The sequence below is a fragment of the Artemia franciscana genome, unplaced genomic scaffold, assembly GCF_032884065.1.
Source record: "Artemia franciscana unplaced genomic scaffold, ASM3288406v1 Scaffold_1803, whole genome shotgun sequence".
In the NCBI taxonomy this organism is placed as follows: domain Eukaryota; kingdom Metazoa; phylum Arthropoda; class Branchiopoda; order Anostraca; family Artemiidae; genus Artemia; species Artemia franciscana.
Window position 1 is genome coordinate 26649 of NW_027062963.1, and position 13942 is coordinate 40590.

Sequence of the window (13942 nt, forward strand, 5' to 3'; positions counted from 1 at the left end):
GAATAGACAGGTCTATTTAACAGAGCATTTAAAACGAGGCATTTTCATTAAGACCTCTCAGAAATATCTCCTAATATGGTTTAAATTTACCTCTAGTTGCAATCCCCCCTGTGACTGTTGCGTGAATATGCATAGCATTGGCTCAAAGAAACGTTGTATTTTATCCAAACCACACATAAATAACCGAGTACAAAAATTTGTCTCTTTTTTCATCGTTTGTGTGTTTCATTTTTCAAAATGTGATTTTGGTAGTATCAAGATAAACATTTTTGAATGTAAGAGGCAGGCGCATTTAATAGATAAAAAATCAATAGCATTGGGATGCTTGTGCGCTCTCATGAGGAAAGGGTTGGAAATATATGATCCGGTTAATCGTTCTAGAAATCCGGCAGGAAATGGGCTATCACGTAGAAAGTAATACCCAAGTAATAATATTAGAAAGGTTTTCTTGGTCCAGTGTTCTAGCGTTCTATTCCATTGAGGGGAAATCTCTTTCGAATCCTAGTTTGGACAAAAATCTTTGGAATATAAAGGTCCCCTGAGAAAAACGTCTTGAAAGAAAATGAAATCCTGAAGAAAAATGGAATCATGAAGAAAAGATCTCTTAAAGTAGTATGTAACACCCTTGTGTGCACCGTCATTATGTAACACCCCCCCAGTGCAATGCCATTATGTAAAATCTCACATGTAAGCCGCCAATACGTAACACCCGCGTGTGTGCCGTCATTACATAACATCCCACGTGTGTCCTGTCATAACGTAACATCCCACGTAAACACCGTCTTCACGTAACACCCATGTGTTTGCTTTGTCAAATTACAAGCGGGGATGCCCCATAAGGCCCCTGAAGTCTACCTTGTCACGCAAGATAACGTCATTTCCAATATATCTACCAAGTCACGTAAGATTACGTTGCCCCCAATAAATCTGTCAAGTCACGCAAGATTGCGTCACACTCAACATAAGTAAACATTCTCTATTACATAACAGGCACCTGCATCTCTTAGAAAACATTCTTCTATTTGTAAAATGCACCTGCGTCTTGCCCAGAGGGGAATCGCAGTTAAACTTCTTCATCATCTTAAATAAATAAAGAAAGAAAAGAGTAGTGGCTTTGGGTCTCGTGGAAGGCCTTATCGCGTCACTACTGTTATTGGATCTTTCAACTATGCTAAAAAATGGTTATCTTATAACTTTGATCAGACAGTTTTGGGGGAAAAGGGGCGTGGGATATATCTATTCGTTAGAAAATTCTTTACCAAGAACTGTTTGATTTTATGACCGCCAGTTTCTTCCATGGAGCTTCCTTACCGTAGTTTTCGATGAATATAGACAGGAGGAGGGCATATAACCAGAGGCAATTTTACAGAGGGGACGGAGCACTTACCCCGGGTGCAGATATTTTATGGGTGCAAAATTTCAAATAAACAATTTAAAATAGCTTCCTCAATAAACAAAAATTTTGTGAAAATTTGGTTTGAGAATTTTATGAGAGACCAGGGGGGGGGGCCAAAATCGAGGTTTTTTCCCGGGCACAAACGATACCAGAACCGCCACTGCATATAGTCCTTAAACCATGAAGGACCGCACCTGCTATTATTATTCAATTCAAAATGTCACAACGTTCCTTCCCTTATCGTAAATTTTATCAATTTGTTCCTGGATCTAAAATATGGCGTTTGAACAATTCGTTCATTTTCAAGGTAAAATCTCTAGGTCAAACAAACAGAATTCATAAGCATTATGTTCAATCTTAATCCTAACTAGGTAAAGCATTCTCTCCATTCCAACGTAATTGACGGATAAACTTTTCCTTTTTTAAGTTAATGATCTACAAAATTTAGGGCTACTTCCCTAAAATGTCCCTTGAAAAGCCTTAAATACTCTTGACCAGAATAACATTAAGCTCCTGAGATCTGTTATTAAACAGTTCGTGGTAACGAACTGTAAGTAAGGAGCGACCCGGCTCTATAATTACCGAAACCCTAAAAAATTGAATTTTGATACAAATAGATGATTCAAAAGAATTAGATTTTAATGCTGATTTTAAATATATTAGTTCCATCAAATTTAGCCCTACCCATCAAAAGTAACGAATTTGAGAAAATTTGCCTTATTTTCGAAAAAAGGTTGACACACCCCTTAAAATAATATATCCCTAATCAAAATCACACTATCAGTTTCAGCGTATCAGAGAACCCTACTGTAGAGGTTTCAAGCTCCTATCTGCAAAATGGCTTGTATTTTTTGCCAGAAGAAAGATCATGGATGTGCGTTTTTCTGTTTTTTTCCAGGGGTGATCGTATAGACCAAGTGGTCCTAGAGAGTGGTTCTCTTTTTAAGTGACAAGAAATTGGAGGACAACGTTTCGTGGGAGGATCTTTCCATGGAGAATTTTTTCATGGGGAAGAGAATTTTCATGAAGAGGGCGCTTGATGTCCCAGCATTATTAAAATAACAATCAGAAATTAAGTTAAAAAAAAATCAACTGAAAGTAAGGAGGAACATTTAAACTTAAAACGAACAGAAGTTATTGCGTATATCAGGGAGGGGGGGGGAGGACAAATTTTCTGCTTGGGGTTTTTACAAGGGGGAATTTTCCATGGGAGAGGAGTTTCCAGGGAGTGAACTTGTCAGGGGAAACTATAAACTGTCTGAATTTGCCAGAATTCTTATAAAAAATTATTTTTACTTGTCTTCCGTCTTTTTTCCGCCTTCTCTTTTCCGTCTCAATTTGACGTGCGGATTGGTTAAGAGTAATTGTCCGGGGTAAATTTTCACAGGGATTGAATTGTATAGAGGAGATTTCCATGGTGAGAGGGTTTCTCCGTGCTGTTGGGGTCAGATTTCCTTGCATTATTTATAATCGATCAGAAATAAAATAAAAATAAGTTTTTTCTGCTGAAACTAAGGAGCGACATTAAAACTTCAAGCGAAGAGGAATTGTTCCTTATCACAGCTCTATCTCTTAAGATAATAAAAAACTCTAGCATAATTAGCGAGCCGTTTAGGAGGGGACAGCCCCTTTCATATACGGTATAATTTCTGTTCGTTTAAGTTTTAATGTCGCTCCTTATTTTCAGTTGAAAAAAAAACTTGTTTTTTTCATTTAATATATATGAAAAGACAAAGTTTGTAGAAAGATTTAATTACATATGAACCACTCAACATGAAATGAAATAAAAAATCAAGTCTTCTACTTGTTGAAAATGGGAAGTAACATTAAAACATAAAACAAACAAAAATTATTCTAAATATAAGGGGTCTGTCCCTTCAAACCTCCCATTCTTCATGCGGGTTTTATTACTGCTTTGCTGAGAGTAATTTTGGGTGCAGCTTGCCTCTTAAGATGCTTGAACCAGAGATTTTACTTTCAAAAATATGTGCATCAATAAGCCCGCCCCTTGTTCAAGCACTGTGAAAAATAATGTTTTGTTAGCGAGAATTTTCATCCGTTATCTTTGGGGTAGAGCATTCGCTTTTGAAGTATTGGGGGGGGGAGGGGCGATGAACTTTAGTATGTATATCGGGGTTTCGGGGGGCACCATCTTCTAAAAATATACATAGTTTATGTTTTTTTTTAAAGTTTTAATGTCTATCTTGTACATTAATGCCAGTCTTGAGTTACAGTGAAATAATCTACATGGTTAGCCATAATAAACAAAAGGATAAGATGGCTATATCAGCTTTAACAAACGAAGAATGATAGGTTGCTAAAAGTCTTATTTTTTTCAATCATCTTGGACGAAAGATCAAGCTTTGTGTCCTTGAATGGGCTGGGAAGAAGCCATAGAAAGAATTTTTTGAAAATGGAACTACATGTAAGGGAATAAAGAGTGATTTCTCCGAAACAAAGGGCGAGTAGAGGAGTTAGCCCAGCTTTATCAGCCTCAGGCGGCATGGCGCTTCAAATAGTTGTTAATATTAGTAGGAATATGTCATATAATTTCATGTTCCTTAGCCCTAAGAGATGAGAATCTCTTATGATCTTTAAAAAAATTTCTTTCCAAGACATACTGGCATTAGACCGTACTTGTTATTGAGTATTTTTCAGGTACAATAAGTGCAGGATTTTCTAATCTGTGCTGTGGGGCTCCTCGATTTACTCTCGAGCCAACAAATGATCACCGGCTCCAAGCATTCTTTATTTCCCTCGCTGTTGGGATCTCACAACTGGTGACAGTCCTATTTTGTTTAGTTGGATGGTGCTGGTCAATTGGCTGGGGAATTATCATGGTTACTACTGCTGGTAATATTTTAAATTTATTATATAGGAGCTTGGATGCGTCGATACTATTTATATTTGACTGTTTTTGATTGGTAATTAACTTGAATGTTTTTCATACAGTTTTTATTTTACATACAAATATTCAAGTTTTGAAATGTTTTGTATTTTTATTATTTTGCGTTTGTAATCGAAGTTATCATTACAAATAAAACTTTAGACCACACTGTCTTCGATTTATAAGTTAAGATAAAAATATAGAAGAAATATAAACGGAACAGGAACGGAACCGAAATATGAACAGAACATTTGCTGTCAATCAAGACAGCAAATGAACTTAATTAAATAAAATCCAAATATTTTGGCTTCACATTTGACTGGAGTATTATTATGGTTGCTACTGTTGGTAATATTTTAAATTTATTACATAGGAATTTGGATGCGTCGATACTATCTATATTTGACTATTTTTGATTGGTAATTAGCTTGAATATTTTTCATACAGTTTGTATTTTACATACAAATATTCAGATTTGAAAAGTTTTGTGTTTTTATTATTTTGCATTTGTAATCGACGTCTGTTTTTAAACTAAATATCAATATAAATAAGACTTCAGACCCCACTGCCTCCGATTTATAAGTTAAGTAAAAAATAAAGAACAATATGAACGTAACAGGTAAAGCTCTTTCAATCAAGACAGCAAATGAACTAAACTAAATAAAGCCCAAACATTTTGGCTTCACATTTGGAAACTTTTTTTCTGTTCAAAGAGGTTTTTGGATATGATTAAGAAATATTCGGATTTTTAAAGTTTTTTGTTCAGAATCTTGATTGAAAATTTTTTGTGTTACTTATATAATCGAATTTGAATTTATTTATTAGTTTCACGTTAGTATAAGCAGGCTTTAAATATTAAATATGAATAGTTGCTTTCAGCTGAACAATTTCTATTAAAGTCAATATTATACCCAAATTTGAAATTTTCTCTTAAATTTTAGAATACTCAGTTAACTATTTCTCCTTAAAACGCAATTAGGTCACACAATGCTATTCTACCGAATTGAATTGAAATTTCAACTAACAGTTTGTTCGCAACATCGTATTTCAGTTACTTCCCAGGCATAAGGTAAAATCTATGGTAATTCTAACCTGCTGTTGTTTATTTGTATACAAAAAAAAATACTTCTTTTTATGTGTTTGATGTTCTTTGTACTGCAATTACTGACACGTAGCTTAAAGTAGGTTGAAGGGGATGTAAAGAAGATAAAAATACAGTATATTTTGTTTATAAGTAATAACACTATGGAATAGAAAAAAACTAAGGGATATACATAGTTTCTCATAAAACATAAGAGTACAAAATACATAACAATATCTAAATCATTTATTTCGAAATAGTTTTCAGTCTCTGATAAAATCACAACAAGATGACTCAATTGATGAATCACAACAAGATGTCTTTTACAATTCTAGTTCTGGGCATTTTATTAAAGCTACTAGTAAAAACGGCATGAATGAATTGTTAAACCGGTTAGTTTTGCAGGTTACCGGCACCAATTTATTCTTCTATTCGGTATTACCAGCTGAGGTTGTGGTAGTGGATTAAGGATGTCAGTGCTTGACTAAGAGACATTGCTCAGCATGTATTATAGCACCGCCAAGTGGTATAAAAATCACTCAATAAACAAAACCACTAATTCGAACAAAGTTTATAGGACCTTTAAAGGGAGGGGTCATGAAAAAAAATACTTAAACTTCTAAATACATGATATTTAAAACATTTGCTAAAAAGTAACGACAAAGAGAGAGAGTGTGTGAGAGAGAGAGCTCATTTAAACCTAACCAACCTACAGCTCAAATCAAGCAAAACGGGACTCCACACACCCATTCCACGCAATGACTCCACATTATGATTCTTTTTTATTTTTATACACACGTAACGTCACCCTTTTATAACCAACTTGAAAAAAAGCACTTTATGAAAAATAGGAAAGGATGAAAATCATTGAAAAACCATAAGAAACAGGAGTTCCAAGCTGTTTTAGTGCTTCATAATCATCAGTTTGTTACCTCTAGTTTTGCTACTTGGGTTCCTAAATTTTCAATCAATCTTTTAAGATTCCTTATAGGTGCCAAAAATTGCTCTCGCTTGAAATTTAATTCGAGAGACACTGGCGAGTATATTTTACTCATAATAGTTCCAACAGAACTTTTTAGTAATTGGCCCTTGCCCCACCTATCCTCAACTAGCGTTAAAATTGTTCTCACCATTGAATCTTTTGTTTTTGTGACTTCATCCTAAGTTTTGACGATACTTGCAAGTTTAGTACGCTGCTCAGAAGAATTTTTTCTAGGGTTACGTAACTTCTAAGAGTTATGTTATAAATATCTGGCTTCTTTTATGACCTCTTTAAACGCTCTTCCGAAATTCTTTTCTGTTTTATTTGATTCGTCATGGTAATTACCATCGTTCAAAATTAGACTGTTCTCTGTAACTCGTGCTTCAGTGTGGTCTTGAAATATAAATATTAAGTAGCTCAGAATTCCAGGGACATAGTCCCAGCATTTTTATTGGGGCAAGAGGGTTTATATCTGGAGAATCAAGGGGTATGGGCTATATAATAAGTTTTTCTCCAGATTATTGGAGGGACTTCCCCCTTGTCCTCTCAAAACAGCGCCACTAGAGAATTCCCGTCTTATACTTCGTTACTGGAATAATCTGCACGGGTCAAAGCAGATACTCCGTGAAAATGACTATTGCAAGCTGAAATTCCTTAAACTTTGACGTTTATACGACGACAAAATTTAAAATAAACTTAGCGCCTTTAAAGCTGTGAAAGCGGCAAAACGTCAGTTATTGTGAACCTCTGCGCACCGGCCAGTTCTCAGAAAAAATAGGATCGACAATCAAGCAGAATAACATCAGATTTCAACTTTTCTTTTGTAACATGTTCAAAACGGGCCTAACTGTATGAACTACTTCATCACTGGGGATGAGCCCTGGCTTTTGAATACGATCCAGAATCAAAACGCCAAAGATATAAGTGGCACATCAACCGATCCCTTATACCCAGAAAGACAAGCATGAGCAAATCAAAAGTGGTATAAATGCCGATTATCTTTTTGACAGCAAAGGCGAAGTTCATAAGGAGTTTAGTCATCAAACGTAGATAGTTGAAACTGTCTACTATATGGGTGTGTTGGAAAGACTACAAAAATGGGTGGTCAAGAGGAGAAAAGACATCTTCATAGACCGGTCAACTCAATCACGACAACGTGCCTTGCCACAACGCGGCACGATTCTGCAATTTCCTAGCCAGATATATAGTTTCAACGCTACCCCGTCCCTCTATAGTCCTGATATCACTTCAGTAGACTTCTTTTGTTCCCCCGTGTCAAGGTAGTCCTGAAAGGAGCCCATTTCATCCATGGAAGAGATCCAATCAGCCTTGACAAATACCTTGAAAGACTTTTTTGAAGACGCCATCCGGGGCTCATATTTTCATTGTGGAGTCGCTGGGAAAATATGTAGAAGCCCAAGAACAGTACTTTAGAAATTTTTATGTGTTTGTGAAAATTTGTTCAACAATCAATTAAAAAAATAACTGCATTACTTTCAGAATGCACCCTGTATATTTCATATTATGAAGATTTTTCCTTGAGTATTGTAACCACTCATAAAGCTTGTTATTTTTAATTTACAAGAAATACCAAAATGTCACCAAGTGATTTAGACGCCACGAGTCTTGCTTTGCTGGATAAACCAGAAGAATAAGTATGTGCGAAATGCCTAGCGTTGGAATTAGATATATTTAAAGGAAAATTCTACCCATTCACCCTATTTAATTTAAAGTTGTGAAACAAAGTTAAAAAATCCCCTAAGTTTAAAAATTAGAAAATAGGCAAATTACAAAGAAATCATAAATAGGCAAAGCGTAAAAAGAAAATAGGTTCAACCAAAATCTGTGCTCAAAACAAACATCCTATCAGTTACACTACCATTTTTTTTTCCATGCACTAAAAATTCCGCCGTGCTCGGAGTAGCTTTTAACAATAAAAGAAAATCAGTAATTCTCATTAGTAAATAAGATGTACGTTAAAAAAAAAATAGTCCTCCAAAAGAATTGAAAATGTGTTTCCACTTTTAATATTATATTAATCGCAAATAAATTTTTGTTCAAAATATTTTCGTTGTGATTGTATTTTTATTAAAATACCATCTTGTAGGAAGAGCTCGAGACTGTGTTTTATTTATTTCTTCAGTCGTATGAAATTTTGACAAAATATGAGCCACACAAATTGTCAATTGCGCCCATTGTTACTGTTACAGTGGAGGAGGCTGCCAAAGGGTTTACTCAGACGAATGAAAAATTCGTCAAAATACAAAATTGTATAATTGTATAATTTCTATAATTGTATAATATAATTAGTATTTAATATACAAATTTGTAAAATGTAATTTGTATAATTGTAAAAATTTTATAATTGTAAAATTGTATAGTTTTTCAAACATCAAAAACAAGAAGAACAATAGGAAAATATTTTCGTAAGACAGTGGAATTCTAATTTGAATGCATATTTTGGCCCTATGTCCAAGGACCGTCCTCAGCAAAACATAAATATATGAAAGAAAATAGACTTACAACAACACACTACTATTAAAACTAAACTGAAAATTTTTAAAACAGTCCCAGCATCCTTATTTCAGCGAAGTTCAACCAGGACTGATAAATAAAAGTGAGGCAACTCATTGAAAAGAAATAAACACAATTAAAAACAAGTTTTTACTGCTAAAATATTCCACCTAAATATTTTAAATATTCTTTCAAATTTGAATTCCACTGTCTTATGAAAATAATTCTCTATTGTTCTTTTTGTTTGTGATGGAAAGTTAGTTTGGTCTTCGTCGCTATTCATGTATAATTTTTATCTATTCTTTCAGAGTCGTATGAAACTTTGACAAAAGATGAGCCACACAAATTGTCAATTGCGCCCATTGTGACTATTACAATTGAGGAGCCTGATAAAGAATTTACTCAGACGAATGAAAACATCTAAAGTTTGTGAGAACAATCAAAAGTTTTTGCTTTCATTCCATAGTATTGTTATACTTTCAACCTGATATTTATGTTTATCTATTTGATTATTGGTCGAAAATACATTAATAACTTAGTTAGTAGTGATGTTTTTGAAGGAGACCTTAACACAAAAAACAAAAAGTTATTTCAAGCTACAACAAAATACTACATTAATAGTTACTCTTTAAAACTTATATTTGCTTTTAGGGCCATACAAAATGTCCATAGAAATTCATTTCAAGGGAAAAATCACATATGGCTTGAGGTAAATAGTGCTTTTAACACTGAATTATGTTTTAAAAAGCAAGCTTTCGTGCATGAAAATAGGGAGACTTTTTTTCAAAAACTTGTGTGAGTACCCTCTCCCCATCCTTCAAGTGCCTCCATTTAAATGAAAAAAAGGGACAAAAAAATATAACCGCTTGATTTTTTTTTATGCAAGAAAAACCCCTTTAAAATCTAGACCAACTATATGATCGGAAAATGATTTGACTTAAAAAATGAACAAATTTCAAAGTTGGAATAAAAATTAGGAACAAATCAGCACAAGTTGCGTCCAAGCGGTGGAGCTAGAAAGAGTTCCATAGCTCCGTACTTTCTTTTCAATAAAACACGTAATTACTATCCGTCCTTAGCATGTACCCGATTATGGAAGATGCATTTACATGAAAAATATAATGATATCTAATATAAACTGTTAGTTTATTTCAAATTAAGAAAATTAATCTTAGCGTAGACCAAATTAATCTGTGATAATGCTAATGTCATTAAATTTAGTATAATTATATTTCACAGAAAATATATTTTGGAAGTCCTGTTTTAGGTTTTGTTTTTGGACATTTGAAAATGTCATAAATATTAAGATATCACCAAAAACTAAAATGCATTGTAATTCATTTGTTTAATTACCATCAAAATAAACTAAAACTTTCTGTACAAAAAAATATGTTTTATTTTAGCGTCTATATGTAATATGTAAATATTGTTTCTTGAGTATATGATTGTACCTGTAAATTTGTTAGATATCCTCTTTTTTTCATTTATGCTTGTTTACAATATCTTTCATCGGTTCCATCATGGAACTTCCATGCAGCCTAGTAAGTTCAATCTTTAATTGCAAAAAATATTACTCCTTTTTTTGGCAAGGAATCTACGAGTGTCGGAACGGCAACGTAGATGTAAAACTGGAATAAGAATCAGGAGCAACAGTCATGCTACCTTTTTAGGTAAGTACCTAGATGACGCTAAGGCAGTTAGTCCGCTTTAATGCTAAAAAAGAGAAAGGAAATGCGAGTTGATGCTTCAAAACTTATGTTATTAGTGGAGAATAAACAAATAGATATTCAGGGGCGGACCTAGAGAAAAATCTTAGGGTGGTCACTGAACCAAGGGTGTCAATTCGAGGTAATCATGGGGGGGGGGGGGTATAGACAACGCTTTCGTCAGATCAGTTTGTTTGTGCGAATCTGGTTGGTGCTGATGTAAAATGACAAAGAAACCTCTTTGAAAGCCAATAATATTTTTCTTTAGCAGTAAAATGTGCATTAACAACAGACATGAGCAGATTCTTTGATGAATAAGTTACAATGGCTTCATTGAGACTTTCTGAATGAGTAGACCAGACTAATTTATTTTTTTCTTTAGAGTTGGAAAAAAAATATCAATTAATGGGAAAACCTCTAATTTCTAAGAGTGGAAATACAACTGTTTTTACAAGAAGTAGAGAATTGCAAAGCAGCCCCTTGATCCTCTACAAGATTCCAACATTTTCTATAAAGAGACTGAAAACCAACCGCACGCCGGGTTGCTGCGGAATATCTGAGCAGCACTTGAAATGTGGGGGTCCTGCCTTGTTGCTTTGGCAGCTAGAAAATGTTTTGAAGACGTTCCACGACAAGCAAAGGAATATTTGGTTTTTACTTGTGTCAAGGGCTCTTTTTTTGAGGATTCTTTAATCGGAACCAGAACCTAAACATGGAATGGGTCGTGTCCCCCACTGTCAAAGCTGATTTTTTTTCAAAAAGGAAAGTATTTATATTATAACTAGCTGTTGGGGTGGCGCTTCGCGCCACCCCAACACCTAGTTGGTGGGGCACTTCGCGCCCCCCCAAGCCCCCCCGCGCGCGTAAGTCGTTACGCGCCATATTAGTTACGCGCCATTGTAGTTGTGTCCCTGTGTCCCACCTGTGAATATAGATAGATTTATATATGTGTTTCAAACTACGTAAAAATTGCGAATATACAACATTTTTGGCTTTCCCACTACTGGGAGCTTTTCGTTTCCAATTGCCAGCAATTGATCTGAAAATGTTTGACCAGAATCATCGTTTTGCAATCGGACACGCATATTTGTAGTTAATTTTAATATTTTTACGTGTGCCCATAAATTAGAATTTTTCAGGCAAGCATTCATTTCGTCTGCAGGAGTTAAACTACGTAAAAATTGCGAATATACAACATTCTTGGCTTTCCCATTGTCTGTGCATATACAAAGCCGTATGCACTAATAATGACGTCATATGCAAACGTTCTTTTTACAAACAAACAAACATGCATACACACAACTCGTTTTTATATAGATAGATAGATAGATGGATACAATACAAATTAACTGCGTAAAACTTGCGAATATACAACATTCTTCGCTGTCCAATTGTCGCTGCATATAAATAGATTGTCAGGTTTACCGACCCTCGAACATGCAACGTACAATTGTCCATGGGAAAAACAATCAATATTAAGATCTATACCACATTTTTCTAATGATTGACCTTGAGCTTTGTTAATGGTGATTGCAAATGCTAATCGAAGTGGGAATTGCAATCTTTTAAATTGAAAAGGCAGATCCGTTGGAATCATGGGAATGCGAGGAATAAGAACAGCCTTACCCTCAAAATGCCCTGTCAAGATTGTCGCCTTTATTAGGCTTTCCATTGTTTTTTTTACGGCAAGTCGCGTGCCATTGCAAAGCTTTGGTGGGTCGCCTATTTTTAGTTGTAGCACGTGTGGTGGAAACCCTGAAAGATATATGGAATTTAAAAATTCAGATGGATAATTAACCGCTTCATTTGGTTCCAAAACTGTGTCGACTGACTTGCAAAGGACTGCCTGGTCTCGAATCTTGGTCAAAACAATATTGTTGATTTCGTGGACGTCTATATTTTTGGGTGCGAGAATCGCTCTTTCACTTAGCCATTTATTATTTTTATAATTTTTTAGAATATTCGGAAATACTTTTTCAATCAATTCATTTTTGGACGTCACTAAACTACAGAAATCAGCAGGTAGTTGTATACGTCCTGAAATTGAGTCTATCGTATCATAAATGTCTTTTTGTTCCGACGTTAACTTGTAAATGTTATTTTGTACATACGACAATAGATCACTCGTACTGTAACTTTGTTCACGATCCAATTCTACACATGTCGAAACAGCAGCGATACGGTTAGGTGAAGGCATTCCCAAATCCTGAAGAGGTTTGTTTGCCATACGTACGCACAAATCTTCTATAATAACTAAAAGCCATTTATTATTTTTATAATTTTTTAGAATATTCGGAAATACTTTTTCAATCAATTCATTTTTGGACGTCACTAAACTACAGAAATCAGCAGGTAGTTGTATACGTCCTGAAATTGAGTCTATCGTATCATAAATGTCTTTTTGTTCCGACGTTAACTTGTAAATGTTATTTTGTACATACGACAATAGATCACTCGTACTGTAACTTTGTTCACGATCCAATTCTACACATGTCGAAACAGCAGCGATACGGTTAGGTGAAGGCATTCCCAAATCCTGAAGAGGTTTGTTTGCCATACGTACGCACAAATCTTCTATAATAACTAAAGTGTCGTTATAAATTTCTGATGTAAAATCAAAAGTCATTTCTGACGTCTCTAACTGTTTTCGATGGAGTATATCTTCGAACATTTTTGACTTATATTTTTCCCATAACTCTGTAGGAGCTGATGGAGAGCAAGTGTACGAATTTGACTTGGGGTTGACGTTTCGCACGCGTCATTGATGCAGTTATCCCAGTGTTGGTCATTCTCCAATAAATTCAGAGCTTGGCATGCACTACGGTAAGTGTCATGTATAGTACCGTTTACAGTTCTCAAATACTCAAAGGATGTCGGACCGGGTACATTCACCAAAAGCAGGCGTAGAAAGAAGCATTCATGTTGATTGGGGTGAACGGTGTAGAGTCTTCCTATCGTGGTATCTTTGAAGATGGTAGGTTGGCCGTAAACCCACTGGTTATCTACTTCGATGGTGGTACCGTTGCCATTGTAGGTTTTTCAGTCATTTTACAATTAGAAATTTCTCTTTCAACGGTCTTCTTACAATTAAAAATTTGTCTTTGAACGATATTCTTGTGTCCTGGTCGTCATTTATATTCCCTGTGTCCCGGTCGTCATTTGTGTCCCGGTATCCCAGTCTGTAATTTCTCTTTTTTCTTTTTTCAGTTTTCTTTTTCTTCTTTATTTTTCAGCTTCACTATGAAATACATATCGCCGAACCTTTGTTTTTTTAAACTAAAATCTGGTAGTCATTGATGACCTTTTCCAAGTCAAAATCCCAAACCCAATCATCATCGCTATCATTTTCAGTTTTAATATGTTTTGACTCTCGCTG

At 34.9% G+C, this 13942-nt stretch overlaps 1 protein-coding gene across 1 annotated transcript in view; it reads left to right on the forward strand.

The window, feature by feature from the left end:
* Positions 1 to 9393, forward strand: part of LOC136042700 (uncharacterized) — a gene marked incomplete at its 5' end in the record, with an annotated part of 34760 nt that extends 25367 nt beyond the window's left edge. Inside the window, 2 exons of the mRNA XM_065727663.1 lie at positions 4055 to 4249; positions 9169 to 9393. Coding sequence (XP_065583735.1) covers positions 4055 to 4249; positions 9169 to 9284 — 311 coding nt within the window. The remainder of the gene's footprint in view (positions 1 to 4054; positions 4250 to 9168) is intronic.
* Between the last annotated feature and the right edge of the window lie 4549 nt (positions 9394 to 13942).